The following is an 18,850-nucleotide window of genomic DNA, read 5'->3' on the forward strand; positions in this document are numbered from 1 at the left end:
TCACAAGCCGGGAGGCTGGACACGCGCGCATTTTAAAAATTAAAATGCGCGCGTGTCCAGCCTCCCGTGACGTCACGGCTTGTGATTGGTTGCGTCGCCCATGTGACTGCGACGCAACCAATCACAAAGCCGGGACGTAATTTTAAAATCCTTAAGGACCTGAAATTACGTCACGGCTTGCTGTGATTGGTTGCGTCGCCCATGTGACTGCGACGCAACCAATCACAAAGCCGGGACTTCACGTAAGGAAAGAAAAGCGCGAATTTTAAGCAAACAACGCTGCCGGTTCCCTCGGAGAGGTGACTATAGCAATATTTTTTATTTTAATTCTTTCTTTTACACATTAATATGGTTCCCAGGGCCTGAAGGAGAGTTTCCTCTCCTTCAGACCCTGGGAACCATCAGGAATACCGTCCGATACTTGAGTCCCATTGACTTGTATTGGTATCGGGTATCGGTATCGGATTGGATCCGATACTTTGCCGGTATCGGCCGATACTTTCCGATACCGATACTTTCAAGTATCGGACGGTATCGCTCAACACTATTTGTGACACAGTTATACTGAGCTGCATTTTCTTATCATGCAGGAGGTTAGACCAGGAGATCAGAGCTGTATCCTTACATATCACACACTGAGACAGTAAGACATTGTGGAAGACCAATAATAACAGTTTTATGAGAGAAGAGCTGATAGAAGGGTTTCTATGTGACACAGTTATACTCAGTTGCACTTTCTAATCATGCAGGAGGTTAGACCATGAGTTCAGAGCAGTATCCTTACATCTCACACATTGCAACAGTAAGATATTGTGGAGTGCTGTTTTTCTGCTGTAGCTACTATTACACTGTGTGTCCATTTCAACATTTGGTGAAAAGACTTCTTTAAGGGCATTGTCAATGACTACGCTACATCAGGTTTTAACGGGTTCTTTGTTTTTACAAATATGTTTATATATTTTACAGGTTTTATCCTGTATCATGTGTGCTGTTTTACAATTAGAGGGGGTGCTTATGTAATAGTGTTAGACTTGCTTCATCGTCTAGTCCACAAAACCTTATATTACCCAATGTAGTATAATTATACTGTGTCAGCAGGGAAATATTACAGACAGTATTTCTCAATGTATGCAACAGTGTCTTCAAGGATTACAACACAGGTTTGAATATCATGTTTATTTTTATCAGTTCCTATTTTTTTTTTTAAAAAGCAGCTTTATTTTCGAATAATTAATTACACAGACACCTTTTATGACATGTCACACGGTTTAACAGGAAAGGAGCATGGCTTAAAGTGCAAAACAGCGCACCAAAAAATGAGTCAAAATTGTGACATACATTTATGCCACAAAATTAGCCAACTGATATGCGGAGTAAACTTCGACTAGAGTCTTAAAATTGGACAGATTTATCAAACAGCATGAATCTCACCATGATAAATGTGGCCACTTTCAGATTGTCTAGTAGACTGAGTTTTCTCTGTCTAAAAATCCTACAATACCAATAAAGCTGCCCCAATGTGATTTTTGGTCCCATGTAATGCTCACTCCACAATTACAGTCAGGTGCATCTTATACGTTGTCTACTTTTTTGTTTTGAGTGAAACCGGGATGTTATCTAAAACGTTAAAGGTGCAAAGCCTTCATTTATGCCCCTCTTTCCAATCTCACAAAAAAAAAAAACAGAACAAAACAAAAACAGAAACACCTTATCAGACTTTAAGATAACCCCTTTAAATAAAAATTAAAATGATAAGTAACCTTTAAGGTCAAGCAGGTGCACATTCCGAAATAGCGTACTAGTTATCATACAGCCTGTGTATAAAATAATCAATCAGAGATTACAATGATGTTGAAAATTGGCATGCATTTATAATGTATAGATGAAGGTGGATCTTTAAGACTTATTTTCACAGTTATCTAACAGATTATTCATTCTGGTTGAACTATATTGTAATTTTTAGGGTTCGTTGTTTAAATAAAACTCCAGCCATGGGCCAATTTTGCTAATCACACTCTGATCAGCATTTGATCAGAGTGTGATCCGCTTTTCTCAGATGAAAAAAAAAAAGTTTCTCCATCTTCTACATTCTGTCAGTCTATGAAAATCAGACCCCATCAAAGTGCGGTTGGAGCGTAGTCCAGTTTTTTGCACAAAGTCATTGACTTGCATGGCCGAGTGTAATCCGACTATTGGATGCAAATCGTGCATGCTGCGGTTTTTTTTCCTTGGATAGACTGTCTGAGAAAACAATTTGGCCACGTAAGTATAGACTAACATTGGTCTGAGTGTGATCCAATGTCTTGTCGGATCGCACTCGGACTGAAAATACGGCCATGTGCACAAGCTCAAAGTCTTGCCAATGTCATTTTGCGGAGAAAAGACTTGATTCCTGGGAGTCTTAGTGTATAAATCTCATTAAATATTACATCCAACTGATGACATCCCCAACAAACAACTGATTTTTTCAGGAAGTTGCATCCATCTACAATATAGTATTTGGCAGTGGCTCTTCTTTTATGAATTACTGTATATTGGGATCAGAAGCAGAAGACCCCCATCTGTGCCATCCTATGCCACACAGGGCTTGTCCAAATGCCAGTTCTCAAGAGTGGCAAGAGATTTTACGCATATATTCCATTTTTAGATGTACAATGTTTTATATATACCAAGCCATTTTACATTAAATGAGACGACATGAGACCTATTCTACCTTGACAGCGTCCATATGTCCGGATTCCCCATTAGTGCATCATACATTCAGTTAGCACTAGATTCCAAGGTGTCTCATGAATTACAGTCATCTGAGTCCTCAAGTAAAGAAGATGACGTGATGCTGACCGTCTCTGGACATTCCACACATTAATGTCCGTATTAATGATGATTCTATAAGTGAAGAATGGATACATTTCTTTAGAACGTCTTATTTAAATTCTTTTGTAATTTTTAATACAGTTAAAGTGGCTGTCCAGTTGTGAGCTGAAAGATGATTTGTAAGTTATTACTTAGGTCATCTCCATTAAGAAAGGAATGCTGAGCTGTGTTCAACCCCGCCCACAGCACTGTGCATTGACAGAAAGCTGCCAATCAGTGATTTAGGTGGGGTTTCACAGAGCAGGACTAAATAGCAGTAGGAAGCTAGTCCTCCAGTGATAATCTCCTGCCGATAAAACACTGAGTTTATTGAAACAAGACACAGCCTAGTAAGCGACACATCACTGGAAACAGGGTTTCTGTCCCTACATGATGCTGCTCTCAGATTAAATAGCAAAAACTTGGTGACAGATTCCCAATAGCTATACTGACTACAGGGGGTAAGTATGAAAACTGCTACTTGCCTCATTAATGGTTCAGATACCTGTTCCATACCTTCCCATGCATATTCTTCAGTTGGCTGCTTAATTTAGCCTAATTTCCTTGCAGTTCTCTATTGGTACGAATTGGTACTACCTTTTTTATTGCCCCCATTTTAAGATCATGATAATCGGAAGACAACACCGCTGGTAGAATCAAGCCCTGGACCCCAGAGATTATACAAAACAAATCCATTATTAACTGAGCAAATGCTGCAACCGGAATTCTGGGGAATATAAGCATTTTTAATTTTTTTTATGTACTATAATGTGACCAAAAATAGTCACACGGACATGCAGGTAATTATTTAGTACTTTGTATGAATGGGATAGCAATGTGTACTTGAAAAGCCTATTTATAGTTTGCTATATACATATAATAACTTAAAGAAGCAGTCTCATGAAAGTTATCCTCTTAATATATTGTAATCATCATATTATACAGCACTGTGTATTTACAATTGCTCATTTTGCCTTTTTACCCTGATAATTCTTCTTTTTTTTCGGCTATATGTAGAAACAGGATGTCTGTTGTCCCTGCATTTCTTATTCCCCTCTTCAACTCTTGACCCAGCTGCTCCTACCCAACCTCCCCACCACTATAGACTTTTGCAGTGACTCATGACTTGTGCTGGCAAAATTGACCACCTGTCTCTACATAGAGCGTAGAAGGATTCAGGGAGTCAGTTTTTAATCACATGATGTCATAGACCTAAAGGGAAAGAGAATAATTAGCTGGGTAGAAAGGCAAAATGTGCAATTGTAAGTAAGTACATAATGCTGTATAATATGATGATGAGGATAAAAACTTTGATGGGAGTGGCTTCTTTAAGTGTCAGATAAAATGCCACTTTTATCACTTTTGATCCTTTCATTAGTGTGTTTGGCTCAGGTAGACAGTTATGCTGAGGATGGAGGAGAGGCTGCAAAATATCAATGGTGCAAATTATTCTATGGTGAGTAAAAAAAGATTCCAGAAAAAAATTCAGTAATAGACTATTACTTTCACAGGTGTGTTAGATGCAACAGACTGTCACTCTACATCTGGCTGCAGAAAGTCTCTGCGTTTGGCATTACAGATGCCTTCTTAATCCTTCTGCCTCTTGGACCCAGCGGCAACCTCCCTCTGACACTAGTTGACACACCTGGACCTGGGTGTTTATAAATCCCCAGTCTGCTGCAGAGAGTCGACAGTGATATTCACATTTTCCCTTGTGAAGGCTTGGAGCTGTAACAGTCAGCTAACTTCCTCTATGGAGCTGTTTGAGGACGTTTGCTGTTACCTCTCTGAGTCTGCTCAAGCTAAGTTCATTCCCCTTGTCTGTCTACCTTTTTTTCTTTAGTTTAGAGTGGGGACCGACTAGTGCCTATCCCACCCCCTCCCTATCCAAGGCCTAGCTTTAGGGAGAAACAGGACTTAAGGTACTGTCACATTAAGCGACGCTGCAGCGATATCGACAACGATGCCGATCGCTGCAGCGTCGCTGTGTGGTTGCTGGAGAGCTGTCACACAGACAGCTCTCCAGCGACCAACGATGCCGAAGTCCCTGGGTAACCAGGGTAAACATCGGGTTACTAAGCGCAGGGCCACGCTTAGTAACCCGATGTTTACCCTGGTTACCATTGTAAATGTAAAAAAAAAACAGTACATACTCACCTTCTGATGTCTGTCAGGTCCCTGGCCGTCTGCTTCCCGCACTGACTGTGAGTGCCGGCCGTAAAGTAAAAGCAGAGCACAGCGGTGACGTCACCGCTGTGCTGTGCTTTACGGCCGGCCGGTGCTCACAGTCAGTGCGGGAAGCAGACGGCCAGGGACCTGACGGACATCAGAAGGTGAGTATGTACTGTTTTTTTTTTACATTTACAATGGTAACCAGGGTAAACATCGGGTTACTAAGCGCGGCCCTGCGCTTAGTAACCCGATATTTACCCTGGTTACCATTGTAAAACATTGCAGGCATCGTTGCTTTTGCTGTCAAACACGACAATACACGCCGATCTGACGACCAAATAAAGTTCTGGACTTTCAGCAACGACCAGTGATATCACAGCAGGATCCAGATCGCTGCTGCGTGTCAAACACAACGATATCGCTATCCAGGACGCTGCAATGTCACGGATCGCTATCGTTATCGTTGCAAAGTCGTTTAGTGTGAAGGTACCTTTAGGTTATCTGCTTGGCGATTGGTGAGGAACCAATTTAAGGACAGTAGGGCAGATAGGGTGTAATTAGATCTGCCTAGGGGTCTCTACTCACCCTTTCCCTAGTGTCTGGGCTTCCTTCTTCTCATCCCTTTGTGTTGCACTTAGTCTTTCCCACACTGTGCGTGACAATTACTTTTTTGCCCAAGAATGATCTGGAAATGTTCCCTGTACATCACAGAGAAGTACACAATGGAGTGTAGACATAAAGGGTATGACCACTTAATTTTAACAGATGTGTTGGGGACATGATTCTGTGCCACTTACAGATATATCAGTTAGATATGCTCAGTAATTCCCGTTTGCTACTGTAGACTTGCTCACAAATTGCACAGCTCTCCTTTTGTCTAATTGGTAGTGGATGGAGGAGCAGATGACCAGACCGCCTACAATTTAAATCACAGCTCAGTGGCTTAAAATCCTAAAATCAATAACACTGTCAAATTAAATCAATTTCCAAAAATGAACCGTCCTTACTGTACAAATTGACATGGGTACTGTGTGCATGCTCCTGTAAAGATGGAACAGTTATCCTCCCCTCTTGCACCTTTTGACTGTGTGATAAACGCAATGCAGAAGTGAAGGAGGACCTAGGGCCGGTTTACTGTGGGCCACAACTGACCTCACTATGCCTTTCTTCTAAACAGGAGCCTGTCAGGAGTGTGTGGTGCGGTGGAGTTGGTTCTTTACTCACTGTTCTTCCAGGAGTTGTTTCTACCTCCTGGTCCATGAGATCGGGTCCGGCTGTAGTTACAGACAAGACAGGAGATCTTGGGTCTGGGTTAACAGGTTCAGCTTTACTGTGCAATTCAGTTACACATGGCTGCAACATACAGAATAAGACATTGTCCCATTTTAGTGATGTTTAATGGCCTGTCAGTTTTCGTCTCCTTTCTGCCTGACTCGTCCCTTGCCCAACTGCTCTTGCTTATCCTAGGGACCCTCCTTCCAGCATAACAGCTTCCCTGAAGATCACCATTCTTCCCTTTCTCTGCGACTTGTCTGACATCTTTCTCATAAGGGGGACATGGGTATGGCACTCAATACCGCTTCCAAACCTCAAGCCCAAGATTTCCGAGGCGTCCGGACGAATCTTTGGATGTGTCCTCATGTTGTGAGGAAACTTGTACTGACAGTACCTGTTCGACTCTGCCGTAACGACCTTCTTTTGCACCTGCTAAAACTGCCTTGTCCAGCTTTACTCTCCACTCTCTTTCACTGACTAGACTCCACTCCTAAACTTTAACACTCTCTCCCCAAACTGGAAAACTTTTCTATATGAAACTGGCATAACCTCTCCCCAACTGTGGGTTAATCCCAACTGTTAACTGCCTAATGCCTTGTGTACTGCAAGCTACATTGATATACTTAGTGTAGTTCTTCTAGTGGACATACCTCATGCATTCCCAGGGACAGCCTTAAGGTAAAACCTAGAAAACAACTGAACACAACCCCTGCCGTAGGAATAAAATAAACCTTTTTATCATACATAAAAATAATCACACATCAACATCAGCATATCAAACTACAAACCGCATCATGTCACCCCACCTGTCCACCTGTTGTTATGACATCTTAATCAACCCTGCTTCCCCCCTACAGAAGTACCAGCCATAAAAAGTGTATTCCCAAGTTTGGAGGTTATTAACTGCTGGGAGATCCACCAATCCCGAAAACCAATGGTCTAAATGGATCGGTGATAGGTCATCTGCAGTGCCGCTTCATTCATTCTTATGGGAGTCCGGAAAATCAACTGAGCACCACGCTCGCTTATCTTCACCACTCCCTTTGGGAATAAATGGCACAGAAGTACACGTGATCGATCTCTGCTCCATTCACACTGGGCTCTGAAGAGCCCAGGTTCACAGGATCGGTGGGAGTTCTAACAGTTGGATCCCCAACAATCAGGAAGTTATCCCCTATCTAATTTTTTTCCATATTTGTTATTATGTACACCTCAACCTGTACAAGCAACTGTCAGAAACCAATCAGAGCCCAACGCTAGCTTTTTAAACCGCTCTATTGAAGTGAAAACTGCTCTGTGATTGGTTGCTATGATCAACACATAGAAAAACACAGAATTTTAGGCTGAAGGATTTAAAACCTTCACACAAAGTGGTATGAACAGAGCGGAATTCCATTTATCTATAGTACTATCTATCAGTACTATGCGTAGCACCATAGCTTCATGTTTATTCTTGTCAGCTCTGCCCCGGGGACCACTAGGAGGGAATGCAGGAGATAAAGAAGTAGGAAATGTTATCTGTACATGGGGGACAGCGGGATGCAGGGGGTTGTGGGTAATGTAGTTTTTGAATGGTCACATGATCTCATGGGCAGCAATGAAAGACCGCTCACTTCACACTCAAGCCATCTACATAGGTAGAGCTGTTGGGCTTAATGACTGGCTGCAGTGCTGTTAACGCTGTAGCCGATCATGAGAGACTTGGCTAGTGGTGATGACCAGCACTGGACCAGGGGAGGGAAAGCAAAATTATTTTTTTTACACAACACTGAGCCTATGGGAAAAGGGACAACCCTTTTAAGAAATAGCTTTCCCATGTGAGGTCTTTTTGACTTGGAGGATGATGATGGAGAAGGCACATGAGGACAGGAGTGCTGTGATGTTTGTGAGGAAGGCTGCAGTAATAAGAATGACATGCTACCAGGGGTTCTGTGTAAATCATTTTAGAGGTAAGATTTTAATTTTTTTTCCTTCCACTTTGCATTAATTCCTGTTTAGTGCCAGAAGGGTTAAATATATTCTTGACAGCAGTTTTGAAGTATTTGAATGCACTTTTTTTTTAAATGGTATCTCTTTTGGGAAGTTTCCAATATATAGGCCTCTGAAAGTCAATTTAAATCTAAATAGGTCCCTAAAGAAACAGGTTTTGTAAATTTCTTGAAAAAAGTAAGACATTGCTGCTAAACTTTTAACCCTTCTAACATCCTAATAAAATAAAATTACTCTTGAAAAATGATGCTGATGTAAAGTACACATATGGGAAATGTTATTTATTCATTATTTTGTACAGCATGACTAACTGGTTTCAGGATATCAAAATAAATAATTTGAAAATTGCAAATTTTACTAAATTTTCACCAAAATTCCAATATTTTCACAAATAAACGCAAACCATATCAACCTAAATTTACCACTAACATAAAGTACAATGTGTCCCAAAAACAACCTCAGAATTACTGGGATACGTTGAAGTGTTCCAGAGTTATTACCACATAAAGTAACATTGGTCAGAATTAAAAAATTTGGCCTAGTCAGTAAGATCAAAATTGGCTCCGCCACTAAAGGGTTAAGCAACCAATATTTTTGTTATACTACCAAATAAGCTGTCATCAAGGACATCTGGTAGTTGTTCTCTCCCCATTGGAAACATGTGAATGTCTAGAGATACCTGTTTGGGCAACATCTCTCTAAGGCAGACTTGGGCAAGGCCGCCCCAGGCCCTCCCCAGCCTGTCTGCCGCTGCCCACTGTCACCGGCATCTACATCCTTGAGGTGCAGGCAGTGGAGTATGCATTGGTAGAGGAAGGGCCGCCAGCCTCTTCTTTCACCAATCAGTGAGTGAGACAGCTGATACAATGGTGTCATTTTATCGCATCAGCTGTTTAGCTGTGCACTGCGGAGAGTAAGGTGCATCTGAGAGAGCATAGGCAGAATGGGAGTGAGGTGAGTATGTGTATGGTATGTTTGGCTGGGGGTGGCTATGTGAGGATCTCATGCTAGACTTGGGGAGACTATGCTGGTTTCATGCCGGACATGGGGAGGCTATGGAGCTTTCATGCTGGACATGGAGAGGCTATGTGGGGTCTCATGCTGGAGATGGAGAGGCTATGTGGGGTCCCATGCTGGACATGGGGAGCCTATGTGGGGTCTCATGCTGGACATGGAGAGGCTATGTGGAGTCTCATGCTGGACATGGGGAGCCTATGTGGGGTCTCATGCTGGATATTGGGAGGCTATGTTGGGGTTTCCTGCTGATCATGGTGAGGCTATATGGGTCTCCTGATCATGAGGAGGCTATGTGGGTCTCCTGCAGATCATGGGGAGGCTATGTGAGTCTCCCGCAGATCATGGGTAGGCTATGTGGGTCTCTTGCTGATCATGGGGAGGCTATGTGGGTCTCCTGCTCATCATGGGGAGGCTACGTGGGTCTCCTGCTGATCATGGGGAGGCTATGTGGGTCTACTGCTGATCATTGGAAGGCTATGTGGGTCTCCTGCTGATCATGGGGAGGCTATGTGGGTCTCCTGCTGATCATGGGGAGGCTATGTGGGTCTACTGCTGATCATTGGAAGGCTATGTGGGTCTCCTGCTGATCATGGGGAGGCTATGTGGGTCTCCTGCTGATCATGGGGAGGCTATGTGGGTCTCTTGCTGATCATGGGGAGGCTATGTGGGTCTACTGCTGATCATGGGAAGGCTATGTGGGTCTCCTGCTGATCATGGGGAGGCTATGTGGGTCTCCTGCTGATCATGGGGAGGCTATGTGGGTCTCTTGCTGATCATGGGGAGGCTATGTGGGTCTACTGCTGATCATGGGAAGGCTATGTGGGTCTCCTGCTGATCATGGGGAGGCTATGTGGGTCTCCTGCTGATCATGGGGAGGCTATGCGAGTCTCCAGCAGATCATGGGTAGGCTATGTGGGTCTCCTGCTGATCATGGGTAGGCTATGTGGGTCTCCTGCTGATCATGGGGAGGCTATGTGGGTCTCCTGCTGATCATGGGGAGGCTATGTGAGTCTACTGCTGATCATGGGAAGGCTATGTGGGTCTCTTGCTGATCATGGGGAGTCTATGTGGGTATCCTGCAGATCATGGGGAGGCTATGTGGGTCTCTTGCTTATTCATGGGGAGGCTATGTGGGTCTACTGCTGACCATGGGGAGGCTATGTGGGTTCTTATGCTGATCATGGGGAAGCTGTGTGGTGGCTCTTAGAATATAGGGGGCTGTGTGGGCTGTTACGTTATATAGGGGGCTGTGTGGGGGCTCTTACATTAAATAGAGGCTCTGTGTTCTCATACGATGTATAGAAGGGGCTGTGTGTGGGCGCAAACTGTATATTGGAGGATGTCAGCATACTTTATTCTGTTCAATATTGAGTGATACAATTTATATTAATATAAAATTATAATGAATATGTTAATATTAATCCTGAGAGGATTATTGATTTGGCCTTCCACAACAGTCACGGTCTCTCATATGGCCCCTCGGGAAAATTAATTGCCCACCCCTGCTCTAAGGTGTTCGGGCACTGACAGTGAATATGACTGACCATATGTCTTGTGAGCGTATTTCTGAACCCTCTCTCTTGAAATAATCCAGTATATGGCCCCAAATATTATATAACAAACGGATAAGACTGCAGACAATATTCCTGCACACTCAGCACAAGGTGATTAAATGTGTCATAAGGTGTTAATCTGACAGTATTAATAGAATATTTATATGGTTTTTTTTCTCCAGGTTAGTATGTGGATATTAATACATACTTGTGTTCCTCACTGTTGACCCTATGCTACAGGCAGGAAAGCTTTGATGAGGATATGTCAGAATGAGTAACACGGTAACACGTCATCTCCCTAATTTCTTACTTGGACTCCGATTATCCTGAGTTGTGGGTGACACATGATTATGCGCTTCAGATTTATAGTACAAGTAGAAATATTATTTTTTCCATTGCACCTTTCTGGCTCAGTATTTCTCCTGGGAGGGTTAATAAGAGAAGCTTCAAGCTTAGGTTTACGGCTGACACGCACCTCATGTACCTCACAGAACCGGAATTTCTGCACTGTCTGAGACAGGTGTGCTGTGCGAATATCTACGTGGTCAGCATCACATTACCACAATGTTTCTGTTCAAAGGAAACCAATGAAGATACTTGGCTTATTTATAAAAGGACCAATTGACGACCTCAGCCGGATGTGTTTCCTACAGACCTTATATGGAGGTAACGTGACGGCCTGGACAGTGACGTGGACGCTACTGTGTGCAGACGGTCCTGTAGAGGGCACACGGTAAATTCCTCGCTTGAAGCACAAGGCATTTCCAGGCAGTGATATTCTGTTACATACAGCTAAAACTCATGCTGATTCATATGTAATTTACAGCGTTTTCTTTGTACGTTTTCATTAAAAAGATCTGGTAGGACTTTAGTAGCACATTTTATTGTAGGATTTTGCTATTTTTTTGGGGTTATACAAAGTGAAGGAAGTAGAGAAATCAGAAAATCTATTAAAATATATTGAGACTACCCCTTTTTGCACAGTTAGATGTAGCACCCTTGATCGTCACGCATTATATATTTTTTGTGGTGCCCATTATTTTAGTCTTCTTCTGTTAAAATATATTGGTGTATTTCAAACACCATCAAGTACCTGCTATAAATGAGGATGAAGATGAAAATTTATTCTATGTATTTACATAGATTTGACACAAGTTCCTACATTGTTAATAGATTATTTAGGTTTGGCTTTTCACTTAAACATGAATTCAGTTGTGCAGATTTAATTCTTTAGTGAACGCCATGGAAAAGCGTATTGGTGGATACTACAGGGTTAAACAAGCCAAAATTATTATAATAAAATAGCAATGTAAAGAAGAAAATCTGTATTCTATAAAATATCAGGTTTACCTGCTGCTTTATGTGAAACCAACAGATCATGGTATTAGTTATGTCAAATGACACAGATGTAAGCGGACAAGCTATAACACTGTTCACATCATGCCTGTAAAGTTTGCTGTGGGTGTATGTCCAGAACAGGGCCGGCGTTAGGGGGGTCTACTCGCCATCAGGGACACTGGTGCGCTATAGGGCCCGTTATTCAGGGGAGTCCAGTGCCAGCGTTGGCACCGCCCCCCTCAAATACTCAGCTCTCCCCGTTCCCCCACAGCTCCAGTGTCTTCAGCATCTTCTGATGTCGTGTGACGTCTCAGAGCAGAGGGCGCTACAACGTCACTACAGCGCGCCCTCTGTTCTGAGCAATGCGGAGAGTCAGAATACACTGAAGAGCTGCGGGGAAAGGGAGAGGTGAGTATTTGATTTTTTTTTATGTGTGGAGCATTATATTGGGCCCATTATACTGTATCGTGCATTATATAAGGACCATTATATACTGTATGGAGAAATATTTGGGGCTCATTATACTGTATGGAGCAATATATGGCACCCATTATATACTGTATGGAGCAATATATGAGGCTCATTATACTGCATGGAGCAATATATGAGACCTTTTATACTTTGTGGAACAATTTATGGGGCCCATTATGCTGTATGAAGCAATATATGAGGCCATTATACTGTATAGAGCAATATATGGCACCCATAATACTGTATGGAGTAATATATGGTGCCCATAATACCGTATGGAGCAATATATGGGGCCCACAACACTGTATGGAGGACTATATGGTGCCCATAATACTGTATGGATGACTATGGGGTACCCATAATTCTATATGGAGGACTATGTGGTCCCCATAATTCTGCTTGAAGTTTACCAATCAGCAGCCATATCGTGTCGTCAGTCAGTTGGTCAACATATCGTTAGTCTGGACCATATTAGGTACTTTATGAGTAAAGAAACTCTCTACTGCATTGGTTAATTGTTCTAGACTACAGTTTGTGGCATTATTGTGTAATACTGATCTTTACAATGCAAAGCTTGTGACTAGATTACTGTAGTTTGTCTTCTCATATGTGTGCCAACTGAACAATAAATCTATTCAAATGTAAATTATAAGCATGCAAAGGTGAACAGCAAATAATCAAATAAAATGGAAAGTCTTTTTTTTGGGTGAGGAGGAATCATTGGTGTCTCGGCTCATTGACCACCACCAATGTTTCTATCAGTCTACAAGCTGAAAATAGATTTTTAGCCCTTGTTCTCACTTCTAAAGTCTAGCAGATTTGTAAAGAAGTCTTTGTTGCCCGTTACCTGCACACAAGACAATTTTCATAGCCAATCATTATTCTGGACGGTTCACAATGGAATTTCTGTTTTGCTTCAGAAGTAGCATATGGTGTAAGGACACACCTGGCAGGCTATCAACTAACTGACTATATTGTTCGACCTTCTGCTAAGTTAAAGGACATTTGTAAGAAAAGACACTTGTGGTTTAGGTTAAGACTAAGGTTTATTAAATTCATCTATTACATAGGAATTTTTTAGTAAGCACAGACTCAGAAATGTCCAACGAGTAGTATCGAGGTTCAGGCACTTCACAGTAAGCAGGTCCTCCTTCAAATTAGAAATCTCTGTGAAGACTTTCTTATATTCCTTATATCTTTTGTGACTTGTCATATAATAAGAGTGGAATTCTCATTCAAAGAGGCCAAATATAAGTTTTACTCTTCTGTCTTGTACGTTATGTCTTGTATATATTCCTAAAAAAAGGGGGGGTTCTCTCTGGAGGAGAAAGTCGCTGTCTAGTGGACAGGATGCTAACAAAACTTGTAAGCTTGCCATACACACTAGATGGTGGTTTGACTGAAAACTATCACACAGAAATGCTTGGCTTTGCTTTGTGTTCATGCATTCTCTATAAGAAAGGTTATGGCAGTGGCTTATCTCCACAACAAACAAAAGGATTAGGTGACTGAGATTGTTATGTCTCCAGATATAATCTGTCAGGTGGCAACTGGGAGGCACCCATATACATTAGATGTTTGTCCAACTCTGCCTCCAACTTTGACCAAACCCCAACCTCCCACCCATGTGGACGTTGAGCTGAATGCTTTTGTATTCAGAATGGAGAGAGGACAGTACGCTGCTACTAAAATCCTTGATGGTAGTTTATCTTTGCTAATAAGAAAATAATCACGAATACTGAAATCCATCGGCAGTTTTTTTTCTACTCCAACATCTGCAGTGGGACTGAAAAGTTGTGATATGCCTATAAACATTATATGGTCAGCCATACCAATATGTCACCTCGTGGCCCTCTGCTGTACAAGAAGCTGTAAGGTATCTTATTCACTTGAATATATTTATGTTATAGTTCCTGGCATAGGCAGAGATCCAACTCACACTGATAATAACGTTATGGCACATCTCGGTGACATTCTATTGCATTCTTAGATGAAGGGAACCTTCTAAAGTTCCATTTAAATGGACTAATGGGTGGCATAATACAAGCACCGATCGGTAAGCTTTTACCAATCAGCGGTTGTTTAAATGCTTGTTTACACAGGCATACCAAAGTAAATGATGCGCATTGAGCGATCTGACGCAGATCATTTAGTGCACATAGGCTGCCATTGTTCTCAGCATTGCGAGTCCTGTTCGCACAGACAATGTACCTCCGGGAACAATGATTTTTTGAGTTATGCAAAAAGATCATTTCAATCGATGAACGAGCATTTTGTTCGTTCATGAGGTGATTGGCAGCCTATTTACACTGCAAGATAATTGTGAAACGAGCACTTTTAATAATGCTCATTCACGATTATCTTGCATTGTAAATACAGCTTAAAGAAGCACTCTCATCCATGGTCCATATTTTTATCCTCTTAATATATTGCAATCATCATATTATATAGCACTGTGTACTTACAATTGCTCATTTTGCCCTTTCTGCCCAGTCCCCTCCTCTGCAGCTTCACCTCCTCTTCAACTCTTCACCCAGCTGTTCCCTCCTTCCCGCTCCCAGGGACTTTGCAGTGATCTAGAATTGTTGTTCTAATGATGACGCTTTCCTGGAAAATAGACTTCCTGTTTCTACATAGAGCTTAGAAGGATTTAGCTAGTGAGTTTTTCATCATGTGATGTCATAGACCCAATGGAAAAGAGAAGAATTAACTGGGTAGAAGGGAAAATGAGCAATTGTAAGTACACAGTGCTATATAATATGATAACTGCAATATATTAAAAGAATACATACCTTGATGGGGGTGCTTCTTTAAGTTGCTCCAGTATATAACACAACTAAATTTAAAGACTACATTAAAAGAAATAAAATAACACATGGCATGGTATGACAAATGGTATGACTAAGAGGTCAAATATTGTTATAGTTTCTAGATGAAATAAAAATGGAAAACACCTACAGAGTATCGTATGGGTAAACTGTTTATTTACAATTCCAGAATAGAGCCAAAATTATGGGAAATAACTACTCATGGTGACGGTGATACTTTGGAAGCCTCTCCATAAAATGTATGTGTAGAATAATTGGCTGCTATAAGGCAGACAACATACCGTATGTGCACAAGAGGACAGAATAAATAGAAGCCTAACCTAACCATTACATAAACTGCAAAACTATAATTAGTTCTCTAAAGCAAGGAAATTATCTATTGCATGTATACATTGGCTGTTACGTTATGTCCTTCAACATGAGCTATAAATATGTTCTCACATGTCAATATTTGAGTCCCAAAGGGTGGGACATTTTGAGCCCCACATCCATAGTGCCTAGAAACATAGCTTGTATAAGACCAGCCTTTTTACACACATATTTGTAGAACAGTATTGCCCAAAACTGGACTGTTGAGATATAAGTGGGAAATTTAGGAAGCATGCAGATGTTTTTTTTAATAGTGATGAGCGAGTGTGCTCGTTACTCGAGTTTTCCCAGCATGCTCGGGTGTTCTTTGAGTATATTGGGCGTGCTCGTAGAATATGTTTGTGTCCCTGGAGCTGCATGATTTGCGGCTGTTAGACAACCTGAACACATGCAGGGATCGCCTGTTTGTTAGGGAATTTCCACATGCAATTCATGCAGCTGTGGAGACAAAAATATAATCTACGAGCACGCCCAAATACTCGGAAAACACCTGAGCATGCTCGAAAAACTCGAGTAACAAGCACACTTGCTCATCACTATTTATTATAACATTGGTATGTGTCCATCAACTCAAAAAAGCTACCACGGTCAATCTTTAATTGAATAGGAGCTGACTTTCAATTTTCAATAATGGCCACTAAACTGTGTAGGTAGCTGTGCTGTTTACATCCGCTGTAGCTGACAACAGATGATTGGTGGGGGTGTCAGTGACCTAACCAATCTGTATTGATGACCTATTGTATGGCCAAGGCCAGCTAAACCCTTTAAGAAGTAGAGTAAACTTAGTGCTAACCCAGGTCAGAATACAAAGACTCAATCCAATAACCACACCAGAGGCAGTGTACAATACAATATAACTAACAAAGTACAGTTGTAACATGGAGATCTAAGGGTACTGTCACACAGTGGCACTTTGATCGCTACGACGGTACGATCCGTGACGTTCCAGCGATATCCATACGATATCGCTGTGTCTGACACGCAGCAGCGATCAGGGATCCTGCTGAGAATCGTACGTCGTAGCAGATCGTTTGGAACTTTATTTCGTCGCTGGATCTCCCGCTGTCATCGCTGGATCGTTGTGTGTGACAGCGATCCAGCGATGCGTTCGCTTGTAACCAGGGTAAACATCGGGTTACTAAGCGCAGGGCCGCGCTTAGTAACCCGATGTTTACCGTGGTTACCAGCGTAAAAGTTAAAAAAACAAACCGTACATACTCACATTCCGGTGTCCTTCAGGTCCCTTGCCGTCTGCTTCCCGCTCTGACTGACTGCCGGCCGGAAAGTAAGAGCAGATCACAGCAGTGACGTCACCGCTGTGATCTGCTTTCACTTTACGGCGGCACTCAGTCAGAGCGGGAAGCCGACGGCAAGGGACCTGAAGGACACCGGAATGTGAGTATGTACGTTTTTTTTTTTTTTACTTTTACGCTGGTAACCAGGGTAAACATCGGGTTACTAAGCGCGGCCCTGCGCTTAGTAACCCGATGTTTACCCTGGTTACCCAGGACCTCGGCATCGTTGGTCGCTGGAGAACGGTCTGTGTGACAGCTCCCCAGCGACCACACAACGACTTTCCAACGATCACGGCCAGGTCGTATCGCTGGTCGTGATCGTTGGAAAGTTGTAGAGTGTGACAGTACCCTAAAGGTACCTTCACACTAAGCGACTTAACAACGATAACGATAGCGATCCGTGACGTTGCAGCGTCCTGGATAGCGATATCGTTGTGTTTGACACGCAGCAGCGATCTGGATCCCGCTGTGATATCGCTGGTCGTTGCTGAAAGTCCAGAACTTTATTCGGTCGTCAGATCGGCGTGTATCGTCGTGTTTGACAGCAAAAGCAACGATGCCAGCAATGTTTTACAATGGTAACCAGGGTAAATATCGGGTTACTAAGCGCAGGGCCGTGCTTAGTAACCCGATATTTACCCTGGTTACCATTGTAAAAGTAAAAAAAAAACCAGTACATACTCACCCTCTGATGTCTGTCACGTCCCCCGGCGTCCGCGCTGCTGCTCAAAGCTTCCCGCACTGACTGTGAGTGCCGGCCGTAAAGTAAAAGCAGAGCACAGCGGTGACGTCACCGCTGCGCTCTGCTTTTACTTTACGGCCGGCACTCACAGTCAGTGCGGGAAGCAGACGGCGAGGGACGTGACACCGGAATGTGAGTATGTACTGTTTGTTTTTTTTACATTTACGATGGTAACCAGGGTAAACATCGGGTTACTAAGCGCGGCTCTGCGCTTAGTAACCCGATGTTTACCCTGGTTACCCGGGGACTTCTGCATCGTTGGTCGCTGTGACCACACAACGACTTACCAACGATCATGGCCAGGTCGTATCGCTGGTCGTGATCGTTGGTAAATCGTTTAGTGTGAAGGTACCTTTAGTGCGAAGGTACCTTAAGTAGGATGCTGTCAGCCCCTATAGTCCATAAAGCCAACCCTCCAATTGTTATGTTGGATAATACTAATCATAGTAATTGGCCAGTAGGAACTGTTTAAAAACATATTTAGAAACATCACTATACTTGGTTAGCTGGGCCGTAGTACACCACCTAGAGTACAAACCAATGGGGTGAAAAATTTTGAAAATGAAAAACCCCATGACAAAAACTGAATTAAAGGTTTTTTAACCCCTTCACCGACCAGCCTGTTTTCATCTTCCTGACTAGGCCAATTTTTTAAATTCTGACCAGCGTCAATTTATGTGACTCTAAGATTGTTTTTTCGGGACACGTTGTACTTCATATTAGTGATAAATGTAGATCAATATGATTTGCATTTATTTATGAAAATATTGAAAATGTGACAAAATGTGAAAATTTAGCAATTGTCAAACTCTGATTTTTTTTTGCCCTTAAACCAGAGAGATATACCACACACTATATATAGATAATCATAGGCATATTATAATCAGAGCAATGTGGGTACCACCCAAGGCTCCAGGGGGGAAACCATAGCCAGATTACCCTCATCAT

At 42.4% G+C, this 18,850-nt stretch overlaps 1 protein-coding gene and 1 long non-coding RNA gene across 2 annotated transcripts in view; one reads left to right on the forward strand and one right to left on the reverse strand.

Moving 5' to 3' along the window:
• Positions 1-2,626: 2,626 nt before the first annotated feature.
• On the reverse strand, positions 2,627-15,256 carry LOC143815405 (uncharacterized). Its single transcript, XR_013223740.1, has 3 exons — positions 15,134-15,256; positions 6,250-6,378; positions 2,627-2,886 (listed from the first exon to the last, which is right to left on the reverse strand). It is a non-coding gene; the product is annotated as an uncharacterized LOC143815405 (long non-coding RNA).
• The window catches only part of LOC143815404 (uncharacterized), a 137,062-nt gene continuing 129,594 nt past the window's right edge, over positions 11,383-18,850 (forward strand). Inside the window, exon 1 of the mRNA XM_077294555.1 lies at positions 11,383-11,592. Coding sequence (XP_077150670.1) covers positions 11,447-11,592 — 146 coding nt within the window. The 5' untranslated portion in view covers positions 11,383-11,446. The remainder of the gene's footprint in view (positions 11,593-18,850) is intronic.

The sequence above is a fragment of the Ranitomeya variabilis genome, chromosome 3 (assembly GCF_051348905.1).
Source record: "Ranitomeya variabilis isolate aRanVar5 chromosome 3, aRanVar5.hap1, whole genome shotgun sequence".
NCBI classification, from domain to species: Eukaryota; Metazoa; Chordata; class Amphibia; order Anura; family Dendrobatidae; genus Ranitomeya; species Ranitomeya variabilis.